The sequence below is a fragment of the Petaurus breviceps genome, unplaced genomic scaffold (genome assembly GCF_028583685.1).
Source record: "Petaurus breviceps papuanus isolate PSGF00001 unplaced genomic scaffold, PetGlider_PUasm1.0 90603, whole genome shotgun sequence".
In the NCBI taxonomy this organism is placed as follows: domain Eukaryota; kingdom Metazoa; phylum Chordata; class Mammalia; order Diprotodontia; family Petauridae; genus Petaurus; species Petaurus breviceps.
In genome coordinates, this window is record NW_027187284.1 from 5,989,895 (window position 1) to 6,007,356 (window position 17,462).

At 36.4% G+C, this 17,462-nt stretch overlaps 1 protein-coding gene across 1 annotated transcript in view; it reads right to left on the minus strand.

The window, feature by feature from the left end:
• CFAP47 (cilia and flagella associated protein 47) overlaps nucleotides 1-17,462 on the minus strand; it is a 963,244-nt gene that overhangs the window by 381,227 nt on the left and 564,555 nt on the right. The window contains exon 52 of the mRNA XM_069063838.1: nucleotides 6,585-6,689. Coding sequence (XP_068919939.1) covers nucleotides 6,585-6,689 — 105 coding nt within the window. The remainder of the gene's footprint in view (nucleotides 1-6,584; nucleotides 6,690-17,462) is intronic.

The window sequence follows — 17,462 nt, forward strand, 5'->3', positions numbered from 1 at the left end:
AGAGAGAGAGAGAGAGAGAGAGAGAGAGAGAGAGAGAGAGAGAGAGCTCAGTGGATGGAGCACTGGGCCTGGAGTCAGAAAGACCTGAATTCAAATCCAACCTCAGATACTTATGAGCTGTGTGACCTTGGGCAAGTCAATTAACCTCTTTTTGCCTTAATCAACTGTAGAATTAAATGGCAAACCACTTCAGTATCTTTGCTGAGAAAATCCCATAAACAACATTAATATGCTATGGACTGTGGGATCGCAAAGAGTTGGACATAATTGGATGACTGAAGAAAAACAAAGGACAAAAAAAAATACACTCCAGTCGAAAAGAGTTAAGGAATTTCCTTAACTTGGGAACTTTGAACTGTCATTTGAGAGAACTTTACAACTGAGGTTTTATAAATAGCTTAGTTCTTATATAATTTCCTAAAGAAGGTTGCTTTGAAAGGAGATGGCTTAAACAAACACCCCACCTCTGAATTAAAGAGCAGTGGATGGAGTAGGATATGGATTAAGAGAAACTTTTGTTTTGGGAAATATTAGCTCCTACCCAAATTCCTGTGGAAAGAGTGAATAAAAGAGTGAATTCCAAACCAGCTTTGCTCTACAGTGACTCTTGACAAATATAATGAATGAACACATGTCATTTTAAAATGTTTATTAGCTCCCTATATGTCAAGCACCATCCTAAATGTTAAAGATACAAATTTAAAAGTGAAACAGATGACCCCATGAAGCTCAAATTCCAACACGGCAAAATGGTACATTTAAGATGGAGCTGGTTTGGCAAGTGCATTTTGTTCTGTAAAGTCAAGACATAGCAAGTAGAGTCATAGAGAAGTCTATTTAACCAAAACAAATGCCTTTCAGAAATAAACTGTCTTATGAATGTGATTGTATTTCCCATAACAAGGGAGAGGAGATAATTCTAGCTACAGGGAAGAAAGCAAGAAGATGACTGGGGGTGGACAGCTGAATGGGATGTAAAACCACGTCTCAGTGGTCTATGGCCACTTACATATAGTGGGTTATGCAACTTTTCACTAACTAAGTAATCAGGTCACCCAGGCCCCTGGGCAGTAGTTTCAAAACTTTGTAAACGGCTAGCCTGGAATAGCTATTGTTTTCAGGGGGTAAAAAGGCTACTTCTAATGCTGTGTCTAGTTTTCACTCCCACCTTATAGATGATTATAGGATGAGATATGAACTTTCAGGAGGGATAGTGAAAGAAAAATTGGAGGAAGAAATCAGGTTAAATCTAACAAGACAGCTAAGTGTTATAGCAGATAGAATGTAGAACAGAGAACTGGACCACGATTCAGGAAGACCTAAGTTCAAATCCTGATTCAGAAATGTTCTAGCTGTATGACTGGGGAATTCACTTACTATGTCTCAGCCTCAGTTCAGAGTTTTCTTAGGTCAGATACATCCATTCAGAATAGGAATTTCAAGTTCAAATTATTTTCTGATACCCACTAAGCCCTGATCACCATATGTGGATCAAGAATGAGGAAAGGCAGTGTGCATAGGGAGAATGGTAGGAGAAAGAAAAAAAAAATACCTAACGGGAAAAAAGATTAAAAATAACAATGTTGTAAAAACAGAAGGCTAGTATCCAAAGACAGAGATGCTATTTTGAAAATATATTTTATTTTATCCTTAAATATATTTATTTAACCTTATCAATTCCCAAGTTTTTGTGACCTCTAGAATTTAGAAATAAAAACAATCCAAAGAAGGGAGTATCAAAGCTCCTCTGACCTGGAAAGATGAACTCCAACTGAAAGGAACAGGGAAGGAATTAATTAGGAAGTCATATAGCTCTCATTTGGGAACTCTGCAAACCCCAGTCTTCCAAGTGACACCCAATTTGACTGGAAACATGACCAAGTCACTGCCTTAATAAACACTACATCAGGAACAAAATATCAAGAACCTCTAGAGAAATGAGAGGGAAAAAAAACGTGGGAAAGGGGCAAGGGGCCTAACAGCACCAGATCTCAAACTATTTACAAAAAAAAAATCAACATGATGTGGTACTGGTTAAAACAGAGGTTGGTCAATGTAACAGCTTAGATACAAAACATAGAAAATCAAATAAACCTAGTTTTCTTTTCTTCTTTTGATTTTTGAGTCTTGGTCATAAATAAAAAAGTTTTTATTTTGTCAAGATAATTCCGCAAATGTTGATGCTTTGTAAAAATGATTTGAAAATCTTAACAACATTATTTTTTTAAATTATTTTATCTTACAAACACTGATGATACTAGTTTGTTGGAAAAGAAGGATGATGGATTACTGTTTTTTCATCAAGAATTCTTGAAAGTCCTCTATTCCACCCAATGACCATATTTTACCCTGAAACATATTACTCAGTTTTGCTGGGTAGGTAATTTTTGGTTTTAATCCCAGCTCCTTTGACCTCCAGAATATCATATTCCAAGCCCTTTGATCCCTCAGTGTAGAAGCTGACAGATCCTGTGTTATCCTGATTGTGTTTCCACAATATTCAAATTGTTTCTTCCTGTCTGCTTGTAATATTTTCTCCTTGATCTGGGACCTATGGAAGAAGGCTATAATATTGCTAGGTCTTTTCATTTTGGGATCTTTTTCAATAGGTGATCAGTGAATTTTTCAACCTCTATTTTGCCCTCTGGTTCAGCAAATTTTCCTTGAGAATTTCTTGAAGGATGAATCCTAGGTTCTTTATTCTGATCATGGCTTTTAGGTAGTCTAGTAATTTTTAAATTATCTTTCCTGGATCTATTTTCCAGGTCAGTGGTTTTCCCAATGAGATATTTCACATAGCCTTCTATTCTTTCATTCTTTGGATTTGTTTAATAGTATCTTGATTTCTCATAAAGTCACAAGCTTCCATTTGCTCCAATCTAATTCTGAAGGAATGTTTCTCCTAACTCAGTGAGCTCTTGAGATTATTTTTCCATCTGGCAAATTTGGCTTTTTAAGGCATTCTTCTCCTCATTGCCTTTTTGAGCCTCTTATACCATTTGAATTAGTCTATTTTTTAAGGTGTTTTTTTTTCAGTCAGGTTGTTGACTCTCATTTTATAATTTTCTTGCATTATTCTCATTTCTCTTCCCAATTTTTACTCCCCTTCTTTTATTTGGTTTTCAAAATCCTTCTTAAGCTCCTCTATGGCCTGTAATATGTTCATATTTTTCTTGGAAGTTTTGGTGGAGGAGTTGTGACTTAGTTTTCTTCCTCCCATTCCATGGTTTGATCCTTTTTGTCCCCCTAAAAGGAATCCAAAGTCCCAGGTTCACATAGCTAGTAAGTGTCCGAGATCAGATTTTTAACTCAGTAACAGTCATAGACCAGTTCTGAATTCAAGGCTTCCAAAATCCAGGCTCAGGGCTCTACCTATGTTGCCCTATCAGTATATGTCCAGATACCCCATCCAATAACAAGAATGCCTTAGAAAACTGACTGAAGTATCCCAGAGACAGATTAAATATAGTTGAAAAATGTATTTAGAGTCAAGACAACTCTAATCCCAGTTGTTCTATTCATTAACTATTTAAAATTGGGAGAATCACTCTAAAGGAAATAGGAACACAATCTCCTATTTCTGAAGGAAAAGAAAGTCAGGATCACTAGAAAGGCAACTTCTTCCCATTCAATCTGTTCAATTTAAATAATAAATTGTACTAATGCAAGCAAAGTCGATCCAGAGGAGGGAACCTGTGACCTTGAGGCCATATGTAGTCCTTTACATACCCAAGTGTGACTCTTTGACTGAATCCAAATTTCGCAGAACAAATCTCCTTAATAAAAGGATTTGTTTTGTAAAACTTGAGCTCAGTCAAAAAGCCACACCCAAGGCCCTAGAAGGCTACATGTGACCTTGAGGCTGCAGGTTCCCCAACCCTGATTTTCCTTCACATCATGACTCCTTCCCATGTTACCCTACTAGCTCTGACATCACATATATGATCCCCTTTCTCTCCAAGTGTTTGGCACTGTTTAGGAAATCCTTTCTAGAATACCAGGTCTGGGAATGTTTCATGCGCTCAGCATTGTCAAGGATATCCCTGTTCCACTACTCAGAAACGTGGGCCATGTGGCTCTAAACCACACAACCACAAGAAGATAGGGGAGGGGAAGGATACATGATTCTGAGCACATATAACTGCTACTCTTATCTCTCTGCAATTTCCTTTCACTTCTCCTCTATATGGGACCCAAATCAATTATTTTTTTTTTTGTTTTTGGAAGAGGGAAGGCAGGGCAATTGAGGTTAAATGACTTGCCCAAGGTCATATCTCTAGTAAGTATTTCAAGAGCCTGAGGCCTGATGTGAACTCAGTTCCTCCTGACTCCAATGCTCTATACCCATTCTTATCTCAGGTATGAGTCTGTGTATTTGTGTGTGTGTGTGTGTGTGTGTGTGTCTAACTGTCCAACTGAGTTTTCTCAAGGTTTTCCCCAGGGGACTAGATATGTCGTAAAGACCCATTTTATGGTCTTAACCCATAAGGGTATCTCAACAACTACTTTGTTCAATCATATTATTCCCATTTTCCGTGTCTTAATCATTCATGCTCACTGAGATATGAATGGATAAATACCCTATAATAGGAAGTGTCTTCACACCTCTCATTTACTGAGCATGCACAAGTTTTTTAGAGACATGAAGTCTAAAACAAATGATCTTGTTCCTATTATTACATCAAGTTCATTAAACTCTTCTGCACTAAGTAATACACTATTTAAAATTAATCTGCGTAGTTTTCTTTTATCCTTGCTCTACTATCTTTCCAAATACTCTTTTATATTCTCTTTTCCCTCCTCCCTACTGATCCAAACTGTTGTCAAGACTGTCCTTGATCCCTAACTTTTTCCCCCGTTATTATGCTCTCTCTCAGAGGGCTTATTCATTTTCACAAATTTAAGTGTCATTTCCATGCTGATAACCCCCAACTCAATCTCCAGCCCATTTTCCTATTTATATACTGTCATCATTTCAAATTCAACGCACCTAAAATGAACTGAATATCTACACAAGCATGCTCCAACTTCTTACATCTTGATCTCTGTCAATAAAATAACTTTTCTTCCAATCACTGTGATGTGAACCTTTGTGCCATCATTGACGTATTCCCTTCCTTCATCTTCATACATAGTCATTCACATTTTTTAAATGCTTTATTAACTTCTGATTTACATCATTCGTTTCTGCCAGATTTTGAGTTACAAATTTTCTCCCCATTTTTCCCCTACCCACCACCCACAAAATAGCAGTCCCACAGGGTATCCCCTCCTCCAATCTGCTCTCTCCCATATTTTCTCCCATACCCTTTTTGACTTTTCCAGTGGATATCTATGCCTCAGTGCCTGTATATCTAATTTTCAATTACATGTAAGATGGTATTAATAATAGTGTATAAGTATATACACACACACATATATATATATACACACACACACACACACATATATATATATATATTTGAATATTTGATTTTAAAACTTTCAATTCCAGATTCATTCCCTTCCTTCCTTGTCACTCACCCTTACTGGGAAGATAAGCAGTTAAGTATAGGTTGTACATGTGTGGCTAATGCAAAACAATAACATAGTAGATATATTGTAAAAGACTGACTATATTTCCCTCCCTCCTATCCCACCTCCCACTTGTTCTATTCTCTACTTTGATCCCGTCCCTTTTCAAAAGTGGGTGCTTCCAACTTCCCCCCCCCCCCCCCCCTCCCCCCCCGCTCCTCCCTCCCCCCTCTCACGACCTCCCCCCCCCCCTACTCTCCCTACTCTTAATAATCCTAAGGGAATTTGAAGACCTTCCCTGACCTCTAATAGGCTGAATGTAATCACATGTAGCCTGTGGTGGAAGTAGTTTGCTGAAGAGTAGAGCAGAAGCCACAGGAAGCTGAGAGCCAGAGCAACTAGATGGTGAGAGAGAGGATGCACCTAGGAGACAGCTAGGCTTATGAGTGTTTGCCCCCTGCTCTGACAAGTTAGGTCAAGTGTTTGTTTGTCGAAAGGCTAAAGATAATGTGGCTTCATACTTTGTTATCGGGTATTAACTTCTATGTTGCTATGATAGATTTGGTTTCCTGGTGTTGAGATTTGGTTTTCTGGTATCTGAATAAATATTTTGCTTCTGTTTTTTATATGGAGAGTCTGTCATATTTTGTGATTTAGAGCTATGCCCGCATATTTACAGTCACTATTACACACCTGCATCTTGCTTTCTTTAAGTAAAAAACATAATAGCCATTAATATTTTATCTTTCACTAATCAGTATCTCGATAATAGCAGAAAACTATGTTTAAAGCTTTATTATGTACTTGATAGTAGGCTAACTTTAGGGTGAATTATTACAAAGTACAGACTGTTTAATGACATCATAGAAGAAAAATAATACTAAATTACTCAAAAATTAATCTTGAGAGGAAAAAACAAAATTCTGGGTGAAAATATTTGGGAATATTCAGGGAGGCATAAGTTATCAGATAAAAAATAAATATTCCATTCAATGTTACTAAAAGCTGAGCCTTTTGCAAACTTATGATAAAATAATGTATAATAATAAACATATCAGTATTGGTCATACCCAGACTTTCTGATGTCTCTAATAACCATTTCTGAAGGGATTGTTCATTGTTTATATCCTGTGAATCACTCTCTTTGGGATCTTCAGCAACAAATGAAATTGCACCTAAAACAAATACATACCAGATGTTAGATTAATCAAGGCATTAGTTTTATAAGATGAGCTACCACCCTCATGTATTAATGTTGCCTTAGATGAAAACTAATAAATATGAGGTAAAACTTGAATTACAGGATTCAGTTAATCAATTAAAACTGATTACAGGACAGAAGACTTTTTGGAGGAGTAACTTTAAGAAAATAAATTCAAAATCCTTATTTAAATGGATAATTCTTTTACTAACTAACTTGAAATAATTAAGGAAAAAGGATGAGGGCTACAGATATATTGGGATTCAGTAGATTGCCTGGCTATGTATGATAGCTCTTATTTATTTTCTTTCTAAAGTGATTTTTTCATGCATTTATATTTATCTTTCAAAAATTCTAATGTTTTTTTTAAAACTCATATTGTTTTATCACCAGAGTCTAGTATTTGCAATGATGAATTCTCTTTGCCAATTCTTAGATACACACAATTATCTCTATGTAAGTCTTGCAACACAAAAACTCAAGTGACAAAAATGTCAATGTTTTTTGTGGTGTGTATGTATGTATGTTTTTAATTAAAGTGCTTTAATACCTCTCCTGTCTTTTTTATTTTAACCAACACTTATGGAGGGGGGAAAATCAACCTATCTCTATAACTAGTGTTGATAGAATCCTAAACTCTAAAATAGCAGTTTGAACAAAACTAAATTTTGGTATAAGGACTATATGCCTATAACCATGCTGTTTAATTGAACTCTCTCGCAATAAGCTCTATTTAACTTCTAATGGACTTTGGTCACACTCAATATTTCATTGGCAGAATTGAAAGAGTGCTACCAGGAATGATTTAGGAATACTTGTAGGTAAAATGGGAATGGCCTGAATTAAGAGTATTTCCAATGTTTGTGTTTTTCCTGGGGGGTGGAGGGGGAGTTTAATTTGCAAAAGAGAAAAGAATTCTGAAAAAGAAAACAATAAAATAATTGGTTAGGAAGAGGGACTAGTGTCCTAATAACATAGTTACACCAACTATTAACTTTTATCAAAAATGCTATTTTACTAATTATTTTCATCAAAACCCAACTGATAATCCAAGCTAAGAGGTAGTAAGGACAATGACAAAGTGGGGAATGATAGGGAGGATCCATGTATGGTGAACATTATGAGTGTCCTGAGACTAATATGCTAGGCTGTGGCCGAGCATCAACTTCGATATGCTAGAAAATTGACCTCTGAAGAAACTATCAATTGGTTTAGAAATCCATCAATGTGGCATAGCTACATAAACATTTTGTGATGATCAACTTGAAACAAAAGACAACAGAGTTAGGGGTGCACTCTACAATGTACAGTAGAACAAATAAGAAATGCTTCATTCCAAATGGCACTGGTTACTACAGTGGGCAAGAGAGTGCATGGAATGTTGTACAAGTATGAAAACTTTATTTACTCTCCAAGACCATATCATAACAAAACCAGAAAGTGATCTTATCAGTTAGAAGCAAAGGCTTAATATTGTTTTTTTTTAATGATACTCTTGGCTCCAAGACAAACAAAAATATGTTGTAAATCAGTGAAGGTCAAGTTTAAGGAGTAATTTCTACCCCAAACCTAGGTTATATGGAATAAGAAATGAAATTGAGGATTTATTAAAAGTTAAGGAGAGATTTGAAGAAATTGAGGTCATTAAAAATCTTTACCTAACACAAATTCCAGAAATTCTGCCTAATAATGAAATGGATGATGAAAAAAAATGTAAAAGAAATTGTTGTCTGAAAATGTTTTGAAGAAAAATGGGAACGCTTGGATTATAATTATTGGAAAAGCCACCCAAAATCACTGCTATGTTTATTGCCTTGTTTGGTCATTGGATAAATGCTCCAACTCAGTTTCACACTGTATGGCCAAGACAATATTCACAGCACTGATGGCAACAATAAATATGCTGGTGTAATTATGAATTGCAAAATATAACAGACTCTCCACATTAAAGACAGAACCAAAACATTTATTCAAACACCAGAAAGCCAAATCCCAACACCAGAAAGTCAAATTCCATCATAGCAACAAATAAATCTATACACAATAATAATACTGAGGGCACAGCCATCCCCAAGCCTTCCCCCTGCTAAGGCCTTCCCACAAACACTCACAAACCTAGCTGTCTGCTTGCCTCTGCTCTAATTGCTTTGGCTCATTTCCTGCCCCACCGCTTCCTGCTCAACCCATTCAGCAAACTCCTCCCACCAAAGGTTCCATGTGATTACATTTGGCTTATTAAGGGGCAGGAAAGATTTCCAAATTACCATTACCATTCCATATACTTATTGTTTATTCCTCTATTGTTTTAATGATTCAACTCCCTAGCTCTCCAAAGCTGACAGTGCAATGACCACTAATGGACCTGATGCAAGAATTGACTGGCACAGGACCTTTGACCTGGTTTGTTTCTGACATGGGGTGCTTTGCCCCTTCCCCTAACCTGGTGGTCCCCAATCTCAGAGATTCATTATATTGATTCCAAACAGTGAGGGCAACCAACTAGCACAATCCACTGCAACTCAGAAATTGAGAACTCAACATATCCAACAGCTTCAGCCTCCCCAGTAATAGGAATCCATGTACAATTATGTGTTACCATACCCAGTTTATCTTTTTCTATTATATTTATATCTGTGTCTGTCTGTCTATCTATTAGATTCAATAACAATAAGAATGCTAAAGGACTTATTGTCCATGGGGGAAAAATGCTCTTTATAACATGCCATGAACAAATGACAACAAAATAACAAGTGAGTTAGGAGTTCTTTACAGAAATGAAAGGATTTATGATAATAAATCAAAGCCACATCATTTAAGCCATAAATTATAGGAATATTATCCCTAAGAAGCTTGGCATTATTGACCAGTGCTCATTTTGCAGAAAGAGAGAGACAGACAGACAAAGACAGAGGGAGAGGGAGAGAGGGGAGAGAGAGAAAGAGAGAAATTGTGCATCTCTCACTATCACTGCAGATCATAAAAAAAGTTAGTACCTGCTAAATTGTTAGGAAGATACAATTAACTGTCTAGATTATACATGAGAAGCTTATTACCTTTCATAAAATAACAGAGGTAAAATCCTTCTACAACAAATTTAAACTCCAAAACATTCTTAAGAATTCAAGAAATAAGATGTACTCAAACTGAAACATCATTGTGGACAAAACTGTAATGACCACAATCACCCAGACAGGTCATTGACCCATAAAGATATAAGAATAATGTTTTTTTAAATGCCAACATAAACTAGATATGTGACCTTGGGCAAGTCACGTAACTCCAATTGCCCTCCAAAAAGCAAAAGAAAAAAATGTCAACATAGCAAATACCAATAACCTCCAACCTCTGTGGAATGAAAAGCTCTTCAAATTAAAAGATGTAATGGAAGAAATCCAAACTACGTAGGGACAGAATGAAATATACATTATTCCAGTCATCCTTCTATTATTGGAAATGAACTGAAGGTGTTTTCTGTGATTTTACAGAGTTCAACTTAAGTTCCAATATTTTTTATTCAACTAAAAAAGAAACCGGTTTATCCACTAGTCTACCAAAAATTAAAAGAACAAAATCAGAACAGTGACTTTTCCCTTATTGTTTCTATGGAAACTCCACTGAAAACAAGATGGGAGGAAAGAGAGCAATACTAAGAATGACAATAATAGCTGATATTTATAGTGCACTTTTAAAGTTTGCAAAGTGATGCACATATATCTCATCTCATTTGGCCTTTACAACAACAACCCACTGAGGCATGTGTTATTATTTTCCCTGTTTGGGAGAAGGCTTGTGGAGGGGGAAATGACACTCAGAGAATTTAACGTGACTTTTCTAAGGTCAACCAGCTAGGAAATGTCCTGGTGAGAATTCAAACCCAGGTATGCCTGATTCCAAGTCTGGCCTTCCCCACTATCAGATAGTTGTCACAGAATATTTGGGAGCGTCAAGAGGGAGTAGAAAAAGACTGCTAGCAGTCACCAGCTATTTCAAAGGAATTAATTAATTTGAATATTGAAAGTATTCATTTTTAATCAAATTTAAACCAAAGAAGTTGTATTTATTTTGAATTCAAAATTACAGATCACCAAAATTATCCAAAAGACATAACTTTCTAGTTCTAAAATAATATGAGCTAGAAATCTAGGTGGCACAGCGTATGATAGAATTCTGAGCCTGGAGTCAGAAATAATCATCTTCCTCAGTTCAAAACTGGCCTCCAACACTAGTCACTTAATCCTATTTGCCTCAGCTTCATCAGTAAAATGAGCTGGAGAAGGAAATGGCAAACCATTCCAACAGTATCTTTGCCAAAAAAGACTCCAAATAGGGCCACAAAAAGTAAGACACAAAATACAAACACAAACAAATAAACAAAACAAATGAGGAGCAAAAATTTGCGGGATGTTTTCTTTCTAGTATTAGACATCGAATTTTTCTGAGTTCTCCATCCTTATTTCACTCTTGCATAGAGTGATCATAGAAATTAATTCGCAAGGTGGAAAGTCAGAATTATATCTGAAACTGTAGAAAACACTTTAAATATTCCAGAGGCAGATATGAACACCCTGAACATGACTGACTGGCATGATACTACCACCAAATTGCCAAACTGGTGATTAGTATGTGAGTTAAAACTGAAATGTAAAAGGTAAATAGCCAAATTATCTATGTTCATCTTTGAAAGAAATTTTGTCATATTTAAAATTTACTAATAAGTCAATATAATTTGAAATAGGCCGATAACACTGCAAACATCAAATGGACTTTTAAATAAACTGGACAAATTAAGGAATGAAACCCCAGTAGAACTTTGAGACATCATCTCTGATGACATTAGAAGTCAGATCAAGGCATGAGTATACTATTCAATCCAATTCAACAAACATTTCTTACATGCCTGCTATGTGCAAGACTTCATGTTGTGAATGCTCTAGGTATTAAAAAAAAACATAACTAAAAAACAGCCCCTGTCTTCAGTAAACTGAAATTCTACTGGGGCCACACGACATATACAACTAGAAGTAAATGCAGCATAATTTAAGGCAAAAGAGAACCCTAATATTTGGTAGGAATAGGAAAAACTTCACATAAAGGAGTAGTAATTCACCTGCATGTATAAAAGCCTATAATATGAATATTTTCTTTAAGCAGAAAGAGCTATAGAAAAGAAACACGGCATAATAGAAGAAGAACTAATACTGAAATCTAGGAAGTCCTGGCACGTATTAGCTGTGTGACGTCAGGCAACTCCCCCAGAACCCCAGGCAACCATCTAATATTTTAATTTGCAGAGCAAAACAGTCACTGATCTTGACTGGTAGAGGGAAACCCCTCAGTGAAACATTTCTATGTGGGATAAAGGAAAGAAGAGACGGACAGGCAGGCAGCCAGATGGGGAAGGGGGAGCAGATCTGTGCGCTGGAATATAAGAGGATGTTGAAATAGACCTACTACCTAGCTTCAGCTTTAGCACTGAAGGGAGAAGAGGAACAAATGGAAATAAGCATTATAATTTTTGAGCCCTCCAACAGAAAGCCTAGTATAGCAGTCTCATTTCTCAATCCTGGTATCACTGGGACACAAAAATAGCTTACTAATGGGCAGACATACAATATCAAGTAAGAAAAAGAAAGGTCTGTAAAGCAGGACCAGAAAGTGATTGAGGTCCTATGGACTGGGGTTACTTGGGGATACTGGAATAATGAGGTAGACATAGCACTGCCACTTCCAAATGGCATAGTTTAAATTCAAGAAAAGAGAAATAATTAAAGTGAAGGGACTTAGGACAAGGAGATGTTCACGGGAGACTCTCAGGCACTCACACTTACATCTGCAGGAGAGCAAGGGCCCTTCCTTGGTAAAAGGAGACTGTCAGCACCTAGCTAATATAGTTTCCCTGGTTTCTTGTAGTATCCCTCTGGGATTTCAGTGGAGTGAATCATATGAGCTGGGGTTTCAATAAGACTAAGCAGCCACCAACGCATTCTGACATTTGTTTTTTATGTGATTTATATTCCTTGTCTCCAAGCCAAGCCCAAATGCCTGGATAAAGACCTTGTAGTGGTCTGGTATTCCCGTAGATTCTGGAGCTGGACTGTTCTGTCAGGCTTACTGGAGTACTTACATAAGCAAATTTAATGCTAAGGGGGGGGGGTGTTATAAAATGGAATTACCCAGAAGACTCTTCCAGAGTAACCCTAGATCTTCTCCCTTTATCTGCTACAAAATTAATTTACTTTATTTTAAAAATCTGTTCTAACTCTCTGCACTTGACTGCAATTCAATCTCCTATCAGCCAATAAATTCATCAAGATTTATTAAGTGCCTACTGTGTACCTGGCACTGTGCTCAGCACTAGGGATATACCTACAAAGAATGAAACAATCTGTACTTTCAATGAACAAATACTACTTGCAATTCAAAAGAGGGAGGGGCCATAAACACTTATGAAAATATATTCAATATAAATAAAAATGGTGAAATATATAAACACACACAAAGTCATCAAATACAAGGTGGTTTGGGAAAAAGGAAGTTAGCAATTGTAAAGATGAAGAAAGACCTGCAGAATATATTACTTCTACTGCATGTGAAAGAAAGAGAAGGAAGCTCTAGGTGGAGCCTATTCCAGGTATGTGGAATGTCAAGTACAAAGGCATAGAAATGGAAGATGGAATGTAACACGTGACAAACTGAAAGCAGAACGGTTTGGATGGCCGTCACAGAATGTTGGAAGGGGAATAACATCCACCCAAGGTGGAGATAGAGGTTGGGACAGATTGTGCAAGGCTTTAAAAATCAAACAGTTTATATTTTTTCCTTGAAGAAATAGGAAGCCACTAGTATCTATCGAGTAGGGGGGAAATGGTTAGATCTGTAATTAGGTCAGCTCTTTACTAGGAATCTTCTTTGGAAGAGGATTGAAGGAGATGGAGCCAGGATGAAAGAGTAAAGGCAGCAACCCAGACAAATTTTCCCAAAATTCCCCTCCAAATATATTTAAAATAACTCTTCAACTTGAATTCTGGAATGCCAGAGCCAACAAAAGGTCAGAGTGAGACATTTGTTCAGCCCAATCCAATTTAGAAGGTTGGCAGGAGAGGTCTATGACAGTGGGATAAAGACTGACCTAGAGGTTAGAGCTTAACAGCAACAACACAGCTGTGGGCCTTGGAGGCAGTTGTGACAGTAGTAGTAAAAACAGCTTGAGGAGTTAGCCCAGAGATGTTAATGAGGTTGGACAACTAGTCAGAAAGAAATTACAGGGGACCTTAAGCTGACACTGAGAGCAGGACCCAGTAGCATTGCCCATAGGCAATTCTGGGTCACAGTAACTAGGGTGAAGAGCACTTGTGGTGGGTCACAAGGGAGCAGAGAACAGGTCCTAGTCCCAAGAAAAAGAGGGGCATTCACACTTACAGCTGCAGGAGAGCAGGGGCCCTTCCTTGGTAAAAAAAAAACAAAAAAAAAAAAAACAAAAAAAAAACCGAGCATGAAAGCAGTGATCACACATCTTCCCAGATCACACCTCTTTGGATGCACCAACACTTGCCGACCCCAATAACTAGCTCTGAGAACAGCAGCACCAAAAAACCCCAAAAGTTAAAGAAAGTGTCTCCCTACCTCCAAATGAACAGAGTCCAACTTTAACATTAAGTTCAAAGTCAAGAAATAGGATAGAAAATGAGAAAACAGAGGGGGCGTTGGGGGAGGGCGGGGAGGTGGTAGAAGAACTTGACCATAAAAAGACACTATAGTGGCATGATGGGCCAAGACACAAATGCAGAAGATTACAATGTTGTAATGGAAATGCAGATTTAAAGATCTTCCCTGCCCCTAGGCTAACGTGCACCTGGAGCCTGGGGTGGGAGGCTGGTTTTTCAGTAGATACTTTTTGATTGGCCAGTGGGTCAATAAGGTTGTTACATTCTCTGAGCCAGGAGAAGGCTATATAAGCCCTGATGTGTAGCTTTGTTTTGGGACTCACTTTGAGAAGTGTTCTGTGATTTGATCTGAATTCTGGGAAGCCGTTGTTGAGAGTCCCCCGGCTTTGAAAAACCCAGAATGTGGAAACCCAGATGTTGACTGGGTATGGATGTAATGGTTGGACAGTTTGGAAATCTGTCTACTTGATGTTTCTGTCTTGATAATTATGCCTGTATACTTTGAGGTTCAGGGTGCTGACCTTTTCTCCTGAACAAGGTAAACGATATATGTCTGACTGATTAAAGTAAGCTTGTTAACCCATTTTGAGTTGCTTTCCTTTAACAAAGCAGATCCAAGAACCTGTGGTAGCTGCAAACCCTGGGGACACTGGGGTGCTTGCTGCTACAAATGTGCAAACATCTACAAGGAAAGTCTCAAAAAAAAAATTTTAATTCAACACAATCCCAAGCAGAATTCCTAGAAGAGTTAAAGAAAGAGATAAAAATAGAGGGGAAAAAAAAGAAAGAAATGAGAGTGGTACAAGAAAATTATTAAGAGATTTAACAGCTTGTCAAAGGAGGCACAAAAAATACTGAAAATAAGCAAGATCCTAATAAGCAAGACCTTAAAAAACAAAATTGGCCTAATGGGAAAAGAGACACAAAAAATTCAACCTATTAATAATGTAACAAATGATGATTACGCATAACATGAAAAAAATGTTTCAAACTGACTTTTGGTATATAATAAAATCCATTGGGCCAATATTTTTCTTTGTCTCTCCAAGGAGCACTTTGAGGCTAAGAGGATGAAGAGGAGATAAAAAAAGGATGAAAAACTATCACGGAGATATTATTGGCACCAGGAGAGAACAGTATCATGGGAAACATGGGAAAAAATTTCAAATTTCTCCCTTCTCCCTGAGCCTTCAACTCTATTCCTACTTCCATCTCTTTCAGCAGATAACCTGGCTTCCTACTTTACTGAGAAGAATGAAACTAGCAGCCTTAAGATACCTCATCTCCCTCCTTCCATTCCTCAAAACCTTTTTACCTTCTCACAGTCTCAGAGAATGATGGAAGTATACCTCCCTCTTAATTATGAGAAAAATAATTTCTCTAGAACCCTCCCGCCACACACACACTTACTACCATTTCTTCCTGTGCCTGAAGGACACAGCCCCATTCATTATATCCCCTCTTGCTCCCTCAGTTTTACTCTCCCCTTTCTGTTAGTTACTTCTCTTCTGATAAACTTGTCTCCTCTCCTCCCCCTGCCCTTTTTTAATAGCATTAAACTTTCACTTTTTTCAGTGAAAAGTTCATGGTCACACATCTATTCAGAAACTAATTCAGATCTTCTGACTCTAAGATTCAATGTACTTTTCCTATATAGTATTTAGTTAAAATGTCAAATCCTATTTTAAATGACCATCAATTAAATATGATTGACTTTTTTTTCATTTTAAGTCTTTATATCAGATAATTAGATAAGCAGTATTTATGAGAGGCCTTAATCAGTTGATTTTCTTTTTCCCCCTTTAAAGATTTTTTTAGAATATTTTCATCCTTGACAGATAAAATAAAAATAATTTATAAAATTATCAGAGTCTTCACACAATATTACAAAAATAAATGTTGGTCATGTAAAAAATAACTAAATGAAGCATTTGTCCTAAAAGCAAAATAGAACAAATGAATAGAACTATATCAACAACCATATTATCAGAAAGAGAACCTTTTAGATTGAGAGAAAATATAATTAAAGAAGTTATTTTGTTCACTGTGCTGTAAAATAAGACTGAAGAAGGTATTTTTGTCAATATAATGTCAGTCATTTTATGTCATTTTCTCAAATGAAATCATTCCATTACCTGTATTTTATTGTCACTGTTGTTTATGGAATAGATAAAGCACAATCACATTAAATTAATTTCTGAATCATGAGCTTTAATTTTAGAGTAATTTTTACATTGATTTCAAAGAGTAACAATCATAAAAATCCCTAAACTAAAGAAAATTCTTTCAACAAAAACTTACAACAGTAATTCAAAATAGATGTCCCTTAGAGCTAATCATTTTAAATGGACAAAACAAATCTATTACATTTTGCATTTTGTATACAATACTCCAATTCAACCTAAGAGCAACCGAATCCCTTCCCATCCCAAATGGGAGTGGGGGGTTAAAGGGAGAAGCATTTTTTAGTGTTTTAATTACTCAAAACAATCTGAAAGTTTTGGGAACATTATAAAAGATTTAAATATACCAAAGTAAAAATAACTGTCTTCTTTAAAATAGTGTAATAACATCAAAGAGATATTTAATGTTTACTGGTATTAAAAAAGTTCAAAGGGGATAATATTATAAGAATAATAAATTTAGCTATTTCATCTGCACAATGAGATTTTACTTAAGCAAATATAGTGATTATTTTTTCATATTGTGTATTCTCAAGAAGCTGATTCTTCTAAAGACCAGAAAAATGCTCCAAGTAAAATGTTAACAGTTCTTTGTAAAGATACAGTTCTTCATGAAAATAGTTGTAAATTTTGTTGGGAGTTTGAATTAAATACAAGTTAAATGGCTGGGCAGTACAGTTTTTCTTCTGCATAATTATTGAAAGTCTTTCGAAAGCTTCAAACATAGCCTCAGGGAAACACAAAATCAACAAATCTAAACATTTTAAATTTTCGCTTAATTACATTAGTTAATGGAAAATTGTAAAGTATATCTAAATCTTGGGAGGTGGGGTTTGAGAGAGAAAGAGAAAAAAGAGAGAGAGAGAGAGAGAGAAAGAGAGAGAGAGAGAGAGAGAGAGA